The sequence below is a fragment of the Manacus candei genome, unplaced genomic scaffold (genome assembly GCF_025592945.1).
Source record: "Manacus candei isolate 608988 ecotype Guabito, Panama unplaced genomic scaffold, ASM2559294v1 h1tg000064l, whole genome shotgun sequence".
Taxonomy (NCBI): Eukaryota; Metazoa; Chordata; class Aves; order Passeriformes; family Pipridae; genus Manacus; species Manacus candei.
Window position 1 is genome coordinate 3353405 of NW_026138112.1, and position 18038 is coordinate 3371442.

The 18038-nt window shown below is 42.6% G+C and overlaps 1 protein-coding gene and 1 long non-coding RNA gene across 3 annotated transcripts; one reads left to right on the forward strand and one right to left on the reverse strand.

The window, feature by feature from the left end:
* Nucleotides 1-85: 85 nt before the first annotated feature.
* Nucleotides 86-16846, forward strand: SMPD4 (sphingomyelin phosphodiesterase 4). 2 transcript variants are annotated; one of them, XM_051805420.1, is made up of 19 exons: nucleotides 86-463; nucleotides 661-747; nucleotides 1422-1564; nucleotides 1712-1787; nucleotides 2621-2729; nucleotides 3335-3387; nucleotides 3952-4103; nucleotides 4436-4568; nucleotides 5181-5252; nucleotides 8663-8752; nucleotides 11146-11291; nucleotides 11734-11824; nucleotides 12816-12919; nucleotides 13216-13379; nucleotides 14057-14262; nucleotides 14824-15057; nucleotides 15738-15869; nucleotides 16025-16153; nucleotides 16472-16846. In XM_051805420.1, exons 1-19 carry the CDS (start codon nucleotides 278-280, stop codon nucleotides 16796-16798), a joined length of 2634 nt encoding a protein of 877 aa, XP_051661380.1. In that variant the 5' UTR covers nucleotides 86-277; the 3' UTR covers nucleotides 16799-16846. The 2 variants fall into 2 exon arrangements, with proteins under 2 accessions (XP_051661380.1, XP_051661381.1); XM_051805421.1 differs by lacking the exon at nucleotides 8663-8752.
* On the reverse strand, nucleotides 7044-16057 carry LOC127479011 (uncharacterized). Its single transcript, XR_007907436.1, has 4 exons — nucleotides 15960-16057; nucleotides 10908-11028; nucleotides 10252-10362; nucleotides 7044-7200 (listed from the first exon to the last, which is right to left on the reverse strand). It is a non-coding gene; the product is annotated as an uncharacterized LOC127479011 (long non-coding RNA).
* Nucleotides 16847-18038: the final 1192 nt, after the last annotated feature.

Genomic DNA, 18038 nt, shown 5'->3' on the forward strand with positions numbered 1-18038 from the left:
CACCCAGAGGGTGGTTGGGCAGTGAACAAGCTCCCCAGGGCAGCGGTCACAGCATCAAGCCTGACAGAGTTCAAGAGGCATTTGGACAGCGCTCTCAGGGACATGGTGGGATTCTTGGGGTGTCCGGCGCGGGGCCAGGACTTAGGCTCGATGATCCTGGTGGGTCCCTCCCAACTCGGCACATTCTATGACTCTACGAAGGGGCTGAGCCGGGGGCGCTCAGTGCGGCCATGTTGGGGACAGGACGCGGCCCCGTCACCATGGCAACCCCGCGGTGATGTCACCTGCCTGCGCCGTGACGCGAAAGGGGCGCGCGGGCGCCGAGCGCGGGAGGCGGCCGGGGGAGAGCGGGCTTCGATCCCAGTCCCGATCCCGATCCCGGTCCCGATCCCGCTGCGGCCGCGGCGGGACTGGAGGAGGAGGAATGGCCGGACCGCACCTGCAGCAGCCCAGCTTCCTGCTGGTACGTGCGCCGGGGGCGGGCGGGTGTGCGGTACCCCTGCGCCACCCCGTGCGGTCCCGCGGGCCGGGCGGTGGGTTCGGGTGTCGGCTGAAAGGATACCGGGGGAGCGGCGCGGGCGGGGCTTTGTTTCTGTTTTACGCCATGGCCACGGGAAGCGTTGTCCCTTCTGATCGAGTTTCCCTCGTGATTTGTAACAGGCCACGCTGAAGGCGGACTGTGTAAACAAACCGTTTGCGCAGCGGTGCCACGACCTGGAGACCGTCATCGAGGAGCTCCCCGCCAAGGTGAGCGGCCGCTGCCTTCTCAGGACCTCCCTGCCCGGCAGGTTTCAGGGGGATTTGGTTTTGTCATATTGCTATTTTCTTTGTCCCTGTTTCTCTTATCAAGATAAGCCGGAATCTGTTCGGAACGGGCTTCCCAGGGCAGTGGTGGAGTCACCGTCCCTGGAGGTGTTTAAGGAAAGACTGGACGTGGCACTGAGTGCCCTGATCTCGTTGACACGGTGGTGTTGGGTCACAGCTTGGACTCGATGATCTCAGAGTTCTTTTCCATCCTCGTTGATTTTGTGATTCTGAGTTTTTAGAACAGTGGAAATCCAGTGTTTCCAAGAGTTAAAAACCTTTTCTAGCCATTAAAAGATTGTTTCAGTGGACTGCACTTCATTAATACCTTTCAGCCTCAGTTTAGGAGGGAAACTAGTTTTTAAAATGTAACAAATAACTGTATGTGGTGCTGAGGAGCATCACAGCAAATTCAGTAGGATCAGAAATCAGGATAGATCTCCCATAATTGCCATATTGCAATGCAATGTTTTGAATGGAAGCTTTGGCCAGTGACAGTCTGGAAACAGTCTGTTGTAGCTGGCAGACAGTATCTTTATGCATTCTGATATGTGCAGCAGAGATTGTCCCTGTGAGGGATCGTGCACATTAATTCCTTGTGTCTGTTTTCCCTAAAGGAACTACATGGCATCTTCCCATGGCTGGTGGAGAGCATTTTTGGTAGCCTGGATGGCATCATCGTGGGCTGGAATCTTCGCTGTTTGCAAGGAAGAACAAATCCTAACGAATACTCTGTGGCTTTGGATTTCCTGGATCCCAGGTAAACTCATTCATTTCAGCACGGATTAAAAAATGAATCATTGAACAAAAAACTAGTGTTTGACCTTTTTTCCACTGTCCATAATTCACAGAAGTGAGACAGGAGAGGGTACTCACCACGGGTTTTCTCTCTGATGCTTGTTTGCAGTGGCCCAATGATGAAGCTGGTTTACAAACTCCAAGCAGAAGAGTACAGATATGATTTCCCAGTCTCTTATCTTCCAGTGAGTAACTGAACAGTTTGTAAGAAGAGAAGGTAGTTGCTGTTGCAGCTGTTGAAACTTTGCATGCCTGTGATTCAGTGTAGGCCACGGTGTAGCCTCAGTGCTCCAGAGTTAGAGTAGGCCTGTTTCCTTTCCTCCTCTGGAGGAGGAGAGTTCCCAGCCATAAACTCTGTTGGAGATTGTGGTTGTCAGCAGCTGGATATTTGAGCTGCAATGTGGTTCTTACCCTGTCCCCAGAGAAAGCTGTGTGGTTACCAGTAGTTGCAGGACTGAAAATAGTTTTCCAAGCTCGTCACAGTGCAGTGACTTCCCTGGCTAAGCTTTGTACCCACGGGTTTGAAGTCTCACTGCCATCCTGGATGTGAATATCACATTTCAAAGAAATATGTTCATCTGCAGAGTTGTTTCACTATGTTTCTTCCACTGCTACCAGCTGCATGCTATCTAGGAATTCAGGTAGTTCTACAGTCTTTCACAAAATGAAACATCATTTAAGGAGATGGTAATTGCTGGTCCACAGCTCAGTTACCAAGACAAAACCATCAGCCAGTCCTCTGCTGCTCCCACTCCAACTGGAAAAGTCATGGTGAAGGTTTTTTAAAAATATATTGAATTTAAATTAAAAAAATACTGAATATTCTTTTCAATGAGAAAGTTGAGAGTTCTCTAAAGACTTTGCATTTGCGGAAGGAATTACTGCAATGCAATAAAATCCCACTGAGCTGAATGTAGAGATCATCCCAGAATGCTGGAATGCAGAGCCTCACTATCTGAAAACATACTCTGCAGTATGCTGAGTAGCCAGATTAATATTTCATTACTCTGTCTTTCAGGGCCCTGTGAAGGCTTCAATACAAGAGCAAGTTCTGCCAGAATGTTCTTTATACCACAACAAAGTCCAGTTTCCTTCATCTGGTGGTTTAGGCTTGAATTTGGCTCTTAGTATCCTTTTAACTGTTGGATATTTACTTCTGTTTAAATATCTAAAATTGAAAGGTCATGAGTGTTTCTGTTGTATATTTATTATGTGTGTGTGGTAAATCATGGTTGTGCTAAAGAGTTTGGGCTAATTAGAAATATTTAGATAACGGTGAAAAATAAATTTGTCCTCTTCTTGTAAACCCTTGTTGGGGGAATTTCTGGCCTCAATCAAGTCAACAACAAAATTCCTAGTGTTTTCAGTTGAGCCTGTATTTCACAATTTTTGTTTTTGTAACTACTCATAGTTTATGCAATGTGGTAGGAAAAGGGCATGTTCACTTTGCAGCCAGAGGACTTGTTGGAAGCACTGTAGCTGTGCTGGTTTCAGTTTGAGATAGTCAAATGTGCTAAAAGTAATGCAAACACACCTTGTCACACAGAGAACACCTCAACTGCCAAAGCTGGAGTCAGCTGGAAAGCAAGAAAGCAAAGCTGAATTTGCTGTTAAGCTCTAGCAAGGTAATTTAGTATTGACAAAATAAAAACTTAATGACTGTTTAGCATCCCCCAGTATCTAACAGTTGTGCCTGTTTTTTATTATCTGATCCTTGACTCTGTTCTTCCAGACCCCTTTGAATATTACATGTTTTACTTTGCAATTAGTTTGATTACACAGAAGGTAAGTACCTGTAACAATTTTTCCCTTAAAAGATTATTAGCCTTTCTTCACAGTGCTACAAGAGCTTCCTGAGGTGCTTGTAGCTAAATTAGCAGCAGTTTTATGTGTTCTTTTGGAATTTGTTACTGCTTTGGTTCAGTTGATGATCCAAGATAATAAACAAAACACCCACCTTAGATACATCAGTAAGCACTCTGTCCAACCAACAAGGAGCAGGCAGTGGATTCCAAGTGGTTTTCCTACCCCTGTGTCAGATCAGACCTTCTGTACAGTCATAACCATGGCTTGGTGCTGTGTGTGTGGTTATTTGGTTCCTCTGCCTGTTGTTACCTGTGCTAGATATCTCTGCTCTCTTCTCCTTGGTTACATTCACTGCCACAGCAACAGTTGTCTTACAGCTCCTCGCTTTACCTTTACTCAGAAGTGTCTTTGCTGTCAGTTCACCCTTTACAACCTCAGGGCTCCTGCTTATTCCTGCTGAATGTGTCTGGCTGTGCAGCATCACTCCCCAGCCCTGGGCAGGCCACAGTGTATAACCCCCAGCATTCCCTGTCTCTGTTACAGAACTCGCCTGTCACCCACCACGTCAGCCCTTCCAACAGTGCTTATTTCATCCTGGTGGACACGTACCTGAAGTGTTTCCTGCCCACAGAAGGAAGTGTCCTTCCTCCACCTTCCTCAAATCCCGGGGGAGCCATCCCTTCCCCGACTCCCAGGTAATGACTGCAGTGCCAGAAGGCAGAGTGTGGGAACAGGGCATACAAAATATGGCTGACTGAGCAAGATCTCTACGAAGTAGAAAGCACCTCCACACTTAGATGTGCATGTACTTATTATATAATTACAAAATGCAATAGTGACCTAGTGTTTTAGTTAATAGTTGAAGTGATTAGTAATTACAGTGAGCTGCAGGATTTTGAAACGTGTAATCAGCTAGGCAGTTTAAAAGACTGTTTTCCAGTTTACAGGCTGGTGATTAAAAGCAGTGATACATTCTCCTGCACTGAGGCTTACTTACTTGAGTATTTCCATTCATTTTTCCTGGCAGGTCTCCAGCAGTGCCCTTCTCTTCCTATGGCATGCACCACACCAGCCTGCTGAAACGCCACATTGCTCACCAGCCCTCTGTGAACGCTGACCCGGCTTCCCAGGAGATCTGGAGATCAGAAACACTGCTTCAGGTAAGCTGGATTTCTTGCTGCTGACTGAGGGACCTCTTCTTTTTAAACCAGAGACAGTTAATTCCATTTTGCTTTAGCTTGTTTTTGGAATTGACAGCACAGCTGTTGCTTTCTGTTAGCAAAACAAAGAACCACAACAGTTAAGTTGTAGCTTGGAAAGGCACTTACTTATCTTTTTTTTTTTTAGACTGGGTTTCTAATTACTGATCTCAAGCATTTGAGTAATTTTTTCTCATAAAGTTTCTACACCTGATGTTTCTCTTTTTTTGATCTCGCATCAATTTATTCAAAGGCTGAGCGCAGAGAAGTTGGTTCTGCTCACCATCAAGGGGAGGGAAAGGAAAATCTGGACTTAAGAGTTGTTCTGAAACAAGTTCCTATCATGTTGCTGAACTGACTGCTTGATACCTGGCAGGTGCAAGGGTTTGCCATCCAAGTCATTGACACTGAAACATCTCTGAAGCATTGACCTGAAACATCTCTGAATAGGTGTCTGTCTATTTACCAGCTTAGTTTTCAAATTACATACTATGGTCTTCCTTATGCCTATCTTGTAACTGGCAGCCCTGGATTATTTCTTTTTCCCTAGCTGAGAAAATACTTGTTTTGCAGATCTTTGTTGAAATGTGGCTTCATCATTACTCACTGGAAATGTATCAGAAAATGCAGTCCCCTCACGTCAAGGTAATAGTTTGTACTTTATTCATGAACATCACCTGGTGGTTGAACTCTTATCTTGGGGTGAATCTCCTGTTCTGTGGAGTATTTTTTTTGTATATTGGTCCAAAGGAAAGAAATAACTTACCAGAATATCTACATGAGTGTGTCAGAATTGCTAATCCACTTACAAAGAATGTTGTGAATAAGTGTGTCATTCAGATTTGCCTTCATTGCAGAAATTGTGTTGGTTTTTGTTTGGTTGTTTTTTTCGTACAAGATGAGTTTGTGGGATGGTCACAACAATCTGAACACCAATAATCAAAGTACTAATGGTGGAGCAGATACCACTATAAAACCATTGTGTTAAATCTCACTGGGGCAACACGGCTGCTAAAAATATCTAAAATTGATTTCCAGCAGAGATAGCAACTGTTACTGAAATACCAATAAGTAATTTCTGAGATCTGTAACCGGTTTTTAGCATAAATCCAAATTTAAAAAAAAAATCTTACTAAACTGTCCTTCAGAGTTAAGCAAAGAAGCCACTTTTGTTGTTTCTTATTCCAAAATATGCTTTTCACCATAATGGTGTGAGAAGCAGTTCTACAGCTACAGAGAGTTCAGAATATCTGACAAGCTCTTGCACAGATAATACACTATTATGAGCAGTTTGTGGTGGCCTGTTCAGTAACAAACTACTGCATGTAAGAAGTAAGTAAGTGTTGGGGAGGCCAAGATCAAGGCATTATAAATGTAAAGGGAATTTGAAGGAGAAAATGTTGATCCTCTGAATTCCCTCTGGGTCACAGTGGGACTTTCATGGAAGGGGAGAGAAATATAAAAACTACTCAGGATTTATTCCTGTGTGAAAGAGCAACATGAGAGTTGATTGACTGAGAAATTCTAATCCTTCACTCCACAGGATATGAAATAAAACACATCCGTATTTTGCTAGGGAAAAACACTGGAGAGCTGAACTGTGATGGGTTTTGTCTTTTATTCTTGAGGTCAAAATGCAAACTCAGTAATGTTGCAAAGTCTCCACTTGGGACTCCCAGCAGCATGGCTGTGCACCTGTGATGGAAAGGCTTTGCTTGAAGTACCTTTGGTCTGTCTGTCTGTCCAGTCTCTGTGCATCAAGCGCTGTGCTTAGGCCAGAAATGACGATTGCTTTAAACTTCTCTCCTCTGTTCACCCTCTGTATTTCAGATGCTCTCTTCTAGCACTAGGGAGCAGCAGTTGCAGACAATGACTCCACGTTATGGTGGAGTAGGGTCTAGGTAGAGCTTACAGTTCTCTGAAATCAGCACTTCAGGATCCTCCACAAGGTGTGTTGAGCCACAGCTTGAGGCCATAACTCCCTGACGTTACTTTAGTTTCATCTTTGATGGGAAGTAACCATAAACATGTAAAATAGGAAGTCTTCGCTCTTTAGGGGGTAGAACATTGGAATGGGGGACTGGAATTCCCCATGACATCCATACATGGATGAAGGATCTGCCCTGCAGGACTGAGGAAAGGTGCCAGATCAGCTGGGGACAGGGCTGTTCATAAGCCTGTGGTATTTAAACTAAGCTTTTTAGATTGTCTCAGGGTGGGCTGAAGGAGAACAATCTGCCTCACAGTTCCTCAAGTGAGGAAGTAGAATATCCAGAAATGTAAGTTTTATTATAACACAAGTGTTAAAGGCCTTGACTTGAAACCCATGATCGCCCTAAACTCATTCATAAAATTATTAATAATTATGCAGGTTCACTTGATTCCCATTTAACCTTCTGTGTGTGTGAAAGGAGGGGTAATTAGTGACTCCTCATCCCTGGATCTAGACCTGTTTGACCATCAGTCATTTGAAATGGCTACATACCTGTATTGGAAGGTGGGATGAGGTTCTGCAGAACTTGCTCTTTCTTTGTCCAGCAGCCAGATTTGTTTGCTTTGATGGGCCAAGACAGATCCCAGATAAGTAACTTTCCTGTGAAGTAGAATCATAGAATTTTCCTTAAACCTTGTTAATGGCATCACAGACTTTCCATTACAAGTAGAAGGCAGTGGCATGGGAATAAACAGTAAATAATTTCTTTTGACAAGATATACTGTGTTACAACTTTGAATTCTTTCTGGGTCTGCTGTGAACCTGAGGTTGAAGCAATTTGCTCTGCTGAGTGTCACTGTTTCCCCCTTTAATTCCACTATTTCCCAATTCTTTTGTCTGTTTGCTTTTTCCTTCTCTAATGATCCAGAGTCCAAGTGTGCAGCATCTCTTTTCCTATCCCCTTCTGCTGGAACCACAATAAACCCTTAGAAAAAGTAGTTTGACAAAACTTTATGTGATGCTTCCTGACCTTCCAATGCCAGGTGCTCAGCCCCCAGCACTGCATGTGGAACACCCACTGGACTACAGGGTCTTGCAGATTCCTGTGGCAGGGGAGTCAATAATGAAGCAGAGAAACTGCCTGAGGTGTTGCAATAACAATCCTACCACTCTTAAGAGTGTAAAACCAGAAGATGCCAAACTGACACTGGAGGAGGTTGGGTAGAGGCTGTTTAAAGACAGCAGAGGTGTGATCTGGAGAGTTAGTTTAGATGCCTGACAGTAGTCATTGGGATTTGTGTAGTGTACATTTTTTGTTTTATGTTTTTTCATTAATTTCATACATGTGTGTCACTGTCGCTACAGTATCCTCTTCATCACATTGTCAGAAAAATACTCTTTACCTGCTTATTCCAGAAGGGATCTGGCTGAGGCTTGCAGACACTTCAGTGTTATGGCAATGTGCCTTTTGCATCAGCACATAACACTGTGTTAGGTGTGTCTTTTGCCTTTTTATACACGGGATGTTTCCCTATTAGTGAAAGTAATTCCCTCTTTTGAGAAAATTCACAAGACCTGAACCCTTTCCAAATGGCCTTTAAGTAGAGAGAACACAGAGGGTTTCTCTGAACTGGAAACTTCAAACTGAGTTTCTCCCCCGTATACAAACCAGCAGCACAGGAAGTTTTCAAAATAGACTTTAAAAAAGCCTGCAAAATATTGCTCTGTTTTACTTCATTTTTAACAAATGCACACTGCAAGTGTGTTGCTGCAGTGCAGTTAACTTCTGAAATGGGAGTTTATTTGGCAAAAGCTGCATATCCCCTACCAGTGCTTGCTCTAAGGGTAGCAGAGAACAGCCACTTTTCTGACACCTGTTCCCATTTGTATTTCCAAGTTGACAAAGGGTATGAAATACTGTGGAATCAGTCTACTGACCACCACAAAGAAGAGGATACTGTGGCTGCAGTTGTTACTGTGATATGTTGTCCCTGACTGTATTCGTGATGTTCATTTTTTCCCCCCACCCTTCTTCCTTGGGCTCATTCTCACTTTTTTTTTTCTCTTGCTCTCTTCTCTCCTTTTTTCCCTCCCCCCTTCCTTTTTGTTTCTGTTGTCTCAGCTGGAGGTTCTCCACTACCGACTCAGTATCTCCAGTAAACACCACGGTAGTCCTGCCCAATCCAGCTACCAGGCCCTCCACGCATACCAAGTATTATCATCTTTTCATTTTGTTTCCTTATTAAAAATCTCGTTCCATCATATAATCTGCGAAGTGTATTGGTGCTGGCTGTACAGCAGCTTTTTCTGCCAGCAGTGTGACAGCTCGATTGAGATCACTGCACTGAGATTTACTAAACTTTTCAGTGCAACAGATACCGAGAGGTATTAGCAAAGGTCATGGAGAAAATAGTTAAAATGTAGCATATTATGAGGACTAATTGGGAACTCCGTTTCTAGAGATGCATTCTTGTAATGCAGTTTAGAAAGACTTATCAGCTATACTGATGTTTCTTCACCAATGGCAGATTTCTGTCCCTCACTAGTCATTTAAGCAAACCTTGCATGGAAGAAAAGATCAGAATTTGCATGGTTGTCACCCAAATTAAGGTAGGTAACATGTAGGGCTTTTTAGCCAATGAAATGTCATTGGATAATACTAAATTTGTAGTGGCAGTGTGAACCTGGCTGTCCACTTTTGCAAAAGCACAAGTGGTACATTTGCAGATTGTTCAGGAAATGTGCATGCAAAAACATTCCTGTTGGAACAGATTGCTGATTCCTCTTTCCCTACTTCAGCCTTTACTCATTGGGTCTTCATTTTGGGAATGGGGAGGGCTAAGCTTATGTACTATAAAGCTCTTTAGCACTACATTGCATTTCCCTGCTCTTTAATCCTTTTTTCTTTTTCCATTAAGTACTGCTTAGAAGGGAACACAGAACATACTACTTGAAATCTCTTTATTATGTTTATCTAATTACTGTGTTAATAATTAAGAATGGCATACATCCATCCTGTAAGATAGGGTTTGACAACAAAAACACTTGTGGGGAAAAACAGTTTTTAAACCAGTGATGTTCATAATGGTGCTGATCCAGGCTAAGAGGAAATTATGAGAATTTCCAAGGGGAAAAACTACTGACATCACTCAAAAGGATGTATTGAAATAGGGGTGGTTTTGTAAATTCAAAAGGTGCCTTCAAGGGGAGCATTAGATTTTTTTGAATTACACCCTTTCAAGGCCTATAGCAGAGTACTCAGCCTCTCCAATGCTTCTGGAGATCCTGATCCAAACTCCTAGGACCATGTAACCCTTCAGAGCTCTACCCTCTGACATAAACTCTCCTCAGGACTGTAGAAAACATGCCAACATAAGCAGGAGCTGTCAAAACCACAAGACCAGCCTTCATTAGGACTAGTATCCATTTGTCCTTCTCCTAGAAGAGTCTCAGATCTGACTGTACCACATGACTGTATTTATCATCAAGCCTTGAATCTTCTCCTGGAGTGAATCTCAGAGTATATTAAAAGTCTTAAGAGACTGTAAAAACTCATCTGCTTTGCCTCAGGCATTGCAGAGAAATGACATGGACACACACAGACCCCTCCACGCCCCCAGCACTGGAAATATTGTTGAGTGGATTTAAGAAGTGGAAGCTTTTTGTATAAAAATGCCTGCCAGTCCCTTAGAGTTACATTCAGTGTCTTACCTTAGCATGGCTGCACCTGCCATCCAGAAACATCTTGCAGCTCTTGTGTAATACACTCTCCCAGGACTTCCCATTATACTTGCAGCTGTAACTTTTGTTTCTTCTCAACTTCTGTGAAAATTAGAATACAAATGGCTATCTCAAAATCTGCCTTCAGTGGTGGATTGAAATCAGTTCACTGCTCTTAAAGCAGATCACAGTAGCAAAGGAGTTTGTGCTTAGTCCCCAGGTTTGGCAGCAGATCAGCTCTGATGCTGGGCACACAGAACCAGCTCTGTTTGACCTCATTCACCTCCCTGCTCTGCCATACACTCACTCGTTCCTTAATAACATCACTGTGGCTCACCCTCACTCCTTGTGCTACTCCCAGCCCTAAGGATGCTAGAACCAACAGGATCACACAGGACTCCAAGCAGTTCTTATTCTTACCATTACTCTGTCTAGGATTATTCTCTTATAAGGCAGAGGAAGGAGAACTCAGTAAAGCCAGCCCTGAGCATAAACAAAGGACCTGCTGTGCTGTCTGCAGCAATGAACTTATAACCATAATGAAAGGCTGAATATTCTTTTTTCAGAAAGGGGTAAGTTGAAATCTACAAGTTATTCTGTTCTTTAATTCTAGTCCAAAATTCAGTGCATTAGAGTACTGTAGATACCTTTTCTTACAATCAAAATATGTTGCTGTTTCTTAGTGAACTGATGGCAGAAGATTGATACAGCTTGTCCTGGGGAGCAAGCCTGCCCAAAATCAGGTGGCACCAAACTAGGGTGAAGAACCTAGAAGGAAGAGAGCATTTCTTGTATTTTGAGCTGAGAATATAATTTTCCTGAATTATTTCCTGGACATTTAGCATATGACACTTATTAATTTCCTCTCTTTTGCTTTGAATCTAGGAGTCATTTAAGCCCACTGAAGAGCATGTGCTAGTGGTAAGACTGCTTGTGAAACACCTGCATGCTTTCAGCAACAGCCTGAAACCAGAGCCCCTCTCCCCTTCAGCCCACTCCCACACAGCCAGTCCACTGGAGGAGTTTAAAAGGTAGGTACATGAGCAGCCTGTCTCTGAAATGTATAGGGCTTCTCCCTGAAAAGCTCAGCTTTCACCGAGAGGTTGTTTTGATCTTTAGATACAGAAGTACATTATTAAAAGTAAAAAAGTAATGGATTATATTTCTCACTCCCACGAGGGGGGTGCAGCCTCAGCAGCAGCTATGACACACTAGTCTATATCCTGGCACAAGTCAGAGAAAAGAAGTGCTCCAGAGGATTCTTGCCAAGGTTAGTTTTGTATCTGCTGTTTATGAATTTGAGTTGAAACTCAGTGGCCAGAAGTAGCCTCAGTTAAGAAAGAACAAGTTTTGGTCAGTCCTTTCTGTATTTGCAGTTGTGGCAGTGTGTTGGGTTGTTGGTGGGTTAGGTGGTTTTGTTTTTAAAATTTGCTGCTGGTCTGTACATGTGACTGTCTTGGAATCTGTTTGCAGGGTTGTAATTCCTCGATTTGTCCAGGAGAAGCTTTACATCTTTCTACAACACTGTTTTGGCCACTGGCCTCTGGATGCCTCCTTCAGAGCAGTATGTACCTGCTTCCCTTTTTAAGTCTGTACTTAACAGAACTCGTTATTAGTTATTGCCATTTAGCACCTATTGGTCTCTAAATCTCTCTTTTCTAGAGCAGTGGAATTCTTTATCTAACATGCACATTTAATATTATACAAAGAGTACCAATTAGACATAAGAAGAAAGTTGAATAGATCTTAGTGAGAATTACTACAAATTGTTGGCTGATTTTCCTGACAGTGAAAATGGCTGTTGATTGGGCAAAAAAAAGTAGGTGTTACTCTTAAAATAGATACTAAGAAATTAGGACCTATATGAATATATCTAATCTAATACAATAGGTCATAAACAAAAGTAATATGGTAGTCATTTGCAATAGATACTGCAAATACTACCTCCTGCAAGCAGGAAAATAAATGTATCAGGCCTTGATTCTTCCTAATTAATGTAGAAGTTTAAAAGTGCAGAATGTAACAGGGCTACATCTAGCTCACTGGACTTAAAATGTATTGCAGTGTTTGAGGTGCATGTGTAAGGCAGAATGTGAGAAGAAATATTTACAGTGGCCACGGCAAATCTAGTCTTGACTTCAGTGCAGTCAGGACCCTGCTGTTTCCTCAGGGTGGTGGGTACATCTGTGCAGAAGGCGAAAGCTGAAATTATATTAATGTAGCATCTTGTTTACTTACTTCAGTAGGTTCAGTGAACACTATCAGAGCTGTTAAATGCACCTTAAATGTAGCCACAACTAAGGGGGTTTTTTGTTTTGAGTGCCATCTCATTTGGCCATTACAGAAGATCCAGGTTGGTCCTAAGAACATACACTTTTTCCAGTTCTTTTTCAAAGGTTCTCAGATGACTAGGGAAAGATTTATTCCTAACAACTTTTAGGTGTCATTAAGGTAATAGTCACTAATTTAAAAAGAAACAAACAAAAATCCCTTTCTTGTCTTCCCTTCCAAAAAAGCATTGATACTCCTGTGGTTTTATGTGTGATTTTGCTTAGGTTCTTGAGATGTGGCTGAGTTACTTGCAGCCTTGGAGATACGCTCCCGAAAAGTCGTCGCCGCAGAGCGCGGAGCCTTTGCCTCGCAGCGTGTCGGAGAAATGGTAAGGAGGAAAGCAGCTGTGAGGAATCTGAGCCAGCCTCAAGGTTATGCAGATCCCGAGTGAAACAGCAGTATTTCAAAAACTGCCCATCAGCCTGAATGAACTTCCTCTACAAGAGTAGAGATGGCTTTTATGAACGCAAGTTTTTGTTTTGAGAGTGTTCTTTTGTCTCAGTGCAAATTGACCCATCTTTCCAGAGACAGAGTAAAACATTCCCTTTATGGCTAGTTTGGCAGAAGACAAAATAACAGTTATTTAAATAGCTGTACTCACAAATCCTGTACTCACTTTGACAGGGCTGCCTTCATTCAAGAAAACCTACTCATGTATACCAAGCTGTTTGTAGGATTTCTGAACAGAGCTCTTCGAACAGACTTGGTCAGCCCCAAAAATGCCCTCATGGTGTTCCGAGTAGCTAAGGTCTTTGCTCAGCCCAACCTAGCTGAAATGATCCTGAAAGGTAAAAGGATATTTTGCCATCTTATGCTGTCTCAGTCCTGTCTTAGTCTTTCTTCACAATAGCTACATCTTACCTCAGAAGCACTGAGGTGAATAGGCTTCTCTCTCATTTTGAATGCTGTTTTTCCACTCAAAAGTCTGTGTGTCTTCCCTAATGTTTGTCATATTGGTTTGAATGTCTGTAGTCCTTTTCTAACCACCATCATTTAGATTTGATTCCACATTTGTTCCTTAAAGAACACAATTACAATAGGCAGTTTTTCTTACACTTGTCTTACTTGATTATTTACCTCAGGATTAAAACTTCTTGTATCTCTGAAGGTCTCTATATTTGGCAAAAGAGCTAATCAGCTAGTCATGCATGCACTTCAGGATAATTAGGATAGAGTAAATTGGGGAGAGGCAAGATTTGACAAGTATCAGTGTCTGAAATGTCATGATTCTCCTCTGCCTTTGCTGAAAAACATTACAGGCTTAAAATGCTGCCTGTATGGTCTGCACTAAATGCACTCTGACATTTCTTCCTGTGGGCAGAGAGAATGAAATAAAAAAGGGTAATTAAGGCCTCTTTCCCCCTAGAACCATCTGTCTATTTAAAAGCAGCTTTAAGACAGCTAGACCTTCCCCAGGCAAAAACAGTATTATGTAACCATCTTCACTGCTTATCTCAAATTCCAGGAGAACAGTTATTCCTGGAGCCAGAACTTGTTATTCCCCACCGTCAGCACCGACTTTTTATGAGCCCCACACTTGGTGGGAGTTTTTTGTCATCACGGTCTCCAGCTGTTACAGATGCCTCATTTAAGGTGAAGAGTCATGTTTACAGCCTGGAAGGACAGGACTTCCAGTATAAACAGATGTTTGGCACAGAAGTCAGGAATTTGGTAAGCAACGAGCTTCTTGTCACCTGCCTTTCTACATGGACAGGTGTTTTCTCAGTGCTGAGCATCCATGTTATGAGAAGTTAGGAGTGGAAAACTTCACACCCTGCATTACTGTATAATTTGGTTTGCTCACAGTGACTTCTGGAACCTGAGGGGTTTCAATTCAGCACAGCTGTAAAAATCTGCTTGCTCTTTGCTAAATAAGAAGTCAATGTAACAGCTTGCTGCCTTGGAGTAGCATATGGTGGGGTGGTTCCTCTCAAACATTCTTACTGTGAACTTCTGAGTCAGAAGTTGATCAGAACTTGATCAGAACCTATCAGCAAGTCAGATAAAAATAGCAGGAGGGAACCTAAGCAGCACTCGGGTTTTAAAATGCTTCAACATCAAAGAACTACCTTCTCCCTATGGGAAATGCAACTAATAGTCAGCACAAGTCCATATAAGCTGAATTTGCTGGGATTGCTCTCACTGCCAGCTCTCAAGGCCCAGTTTTATCTCTGTATTGATGCTCAGTCCCACATAATTTTGTTCTGTTTTTTTTTTGTTTGTTTGTTTTAGGTGTTAAAACTGGCTCAGTTAATTTGTCAGGCACAGCAGACAGCAAAATCCATATCAGACCATTCTGCAGAGACAATGGCTACCCAGTCCTTCTTTTCATGGTTTAGATTTACACCATCTGACATGAATGGTTCCTACACAGGCAATGACCTTGATGAAATTGGGCAAGACAGCATCAAAAAAACAGATGAATATTTAGAGAAGGCACTGGAATACTTGTGCCAAATCTTTAAGGTACGTAACATCTTTCTAAGAACTTGTACAGTGTGAACAAGAGTCAGGATTCCTCAAATGTATGTCTGTGTTTCTTGTTCTTTGTGGGGTCACAAAGCCATTCAGAGGCTCTGCTGGCAAATTTTGTTTTTAGTGTCTTCTAGATTCTTGACTTCACCTGACCACCTCAAAACCCTGTATTAGCTCCTCTGAATTTCTAAATATCAAGCCTGCTTTGTTTCAAGTGGCCACTCTTTTGGACTGTATGGTTTATACCAAACCTGTTCCTTTACTTGGCCCTGTCCTCATGTTTAAAAACAGGCAAGGCTCTTTTAAAAACAGTCCAGTGTCTTCTAAATGTAGAGCTCTAGAAGTTGAACAAATACCTGCAGCTATGGATGAACAGTTAAGAGAACAGATGAATTTCTCTGCAGCCACACTCCCTTACACAGCACTGACCAAGGAGACAGCTGCTTGGTACTCCTTGAGAGCTAAGGGACATACAAACCAGAACACCTTTCTTGGGTTAACCTGGAGACTTTTATCTCCTTTTAATGTCTAACCAAGGTGCTATTAAGCAGTTCTTGGTATCCGAGCTGGCTTTCAAGGACTTCCAGTGCTAATGAGTTTGTGAAGTGAGAAATAAATGAAACAGGGGGTAGATGAGACACCTGCTTTAGAACTGTGTTATTCTTGAGTAGCTGAGCGAAGCCCAGCTGACCCAGATGATGATGAAGTGTGGGACAGCTCAAGACGAGAATGGAAAAAAACAACTTCCAGACTGCATTGAAAGCGAGAACGGCCTCATTCTCACACCCCTTGGCAGGTACCAGGTGAGAGAAAAAGCATTCCATATCACCCCCTCGGTTCCTCTTGAAAACACAAGTTGCCCTTCTGCAGTGAAAAAAAACCCCACAACTTACCTGGGGGTAAGAGACGTGCCAGCTTGAAGGTGTACAAGATCAGGTGTTTGTTTTCCCCCTCCCAGATCATAAATGGCCTGCGGCGGTTTGAGGTGCAGTACCAGGGGGATGCTGAGCTCCAGCCCATCCGCAGCTACGAGAACGCCACCCTTGTCCGCCTCCTGTTCCGCCTGTCCTCGGGGCTCAACGAAAGGGTAGGGACAGCACTGCCTCCTTCTGTGTTATCCCTTGCAAATTTGTTATTGAAGTATTCTTCGTGGTTGATGAACAGTGGAGTATCATTCAGAATGACTGTTTCTCAAACAGGAAAAGCAAATTCTTTCCTTCCTATAGTATGACAGACACAAGGCCAAGTCTGCACTAAAGCAGTTCTGCTGTTTAAAGTGTATTTTGATGCCCCCTATTTCCTATAGTCCTAACCTATAAATAAAATAGGTTAAATAAATTAGTTACACTTACTTTATGACAGTAGTTGCATTACAGCACTAATGTCTTAATGTTTCTTACCTCAGTTTGCTGATCAGATGGAAGTGCTTTGCTCCAGGGAAGATTTTGTTGGCAGACTTTGTCGCTATCATCTCATCAACCCCCACCTCGTACAGAAAATCAGGTATAGTCCCATGGTGAGGGACAGAACAAGCCAGAACTGGGGACCAAGGATCAGTCTGAGGTTTTTGGCCAGCTACAGGACTCTCATTTCTTTGCTGATGATCTACTTCCTTGCATCCTGGTTTTACATTGGGCCAGTGGGCTGCACATTCATTATCCTAATTGGGTATTTTCTTTATGCTGTTATAATGACTTTTTTCTTTGAAGGATGGAAACCACATGAACACTAGTTTCCTTCTCCTGGCTTACACTTGTAAAAATAAATGTTGTAAGGATGAGCCTGGGATTCAATGAGTAAAATGTTTTAATTATATCAGATCTTACTAAGGTATTTTTTAATACTAAAGTTAACTGAGTTTTATAAACAATGATGTGGTCTGGTGGAGATAATCAATGTAAATTTTATTTTTATAAAAGTATTCCTAGAGATTTTAGTGAATGAGTTGTTTGGTTTTTTTGAGGGGGGGAAGAATGAGCCATCAGTATTTATAAAACTGAAATAAACCATGCCATATAGAGAAATACTTTTGATTCAGCAATAACTGCTTTCAAGCCTCCTACACTGTTCTAAAGCAAGAATTGACTGTAGGACCTCCAAAGCATGCTTACAAAAGGTAACAGAAATAGCAGTGCTCACACAAATTTATAGGAAGTTGCACTGATATTAAAAAACGAAAACACAGAAGATGGGACAAAGCAGCAAGAGTGGCATCTCATAGCCCAGTGCTGGGCTTAAGCCTCCTGCTGCCTGCCTGAGGCCTCCCCAGCCCTGGCAGGTTTATGTCTTCTGCCTTCATAAACCACTTCATGTTGTTTGCATGTCTTCTGGAGCCACTGTGCTCACTGGGCACTTGCTTAGAAAAACAGAAATTACTGCTCTGTTTCCCCTCTAACCTTACTGCAACTCCAACCTGGTAGTTTTGGGCAACAGATAGGAACATTCCTCTCTTGGAGATCAACAAATACTTTGTTGTCCGTTTCACCTGACAGGAAAAGGGCAAGAAATACCCTTTTGTTAAATCACTGCTTAAGGAATCCATCGGTTCCCATGTCAGGCAGCTCTGCAGCATTACTCCTGTAAAATATTAAGGACTGCACACAGCAGTGACATAAGGAGAGAAAACATTTACTGAAAACATGAGAGCACCCTGCACACACGGGCACTGTAACATTCACAGCAGCATCTGACTCCAGCTCTCAAACACCCATGGAGCTCAGCTCCATCCCTGCCCAGCAGGGTGGGGGGTTCATTAACAAAGTGGCACAACTCAGGGTACTGCATAAAAAGCACGTTTTCAGAGTCTACTTGGTGATTTCAAAACATCCTCATCCAAAGATCAGCTTCCAAAGGCAACTCAGTCAGGAAAATACCAACCATTTTGTGCTCACTAAAAAATATGCCACATTAATGCACCCAGGAAAGAGGCTAATCAAAGCAAAATGAGGTTCAGTAAGAAAAACACCTATAAG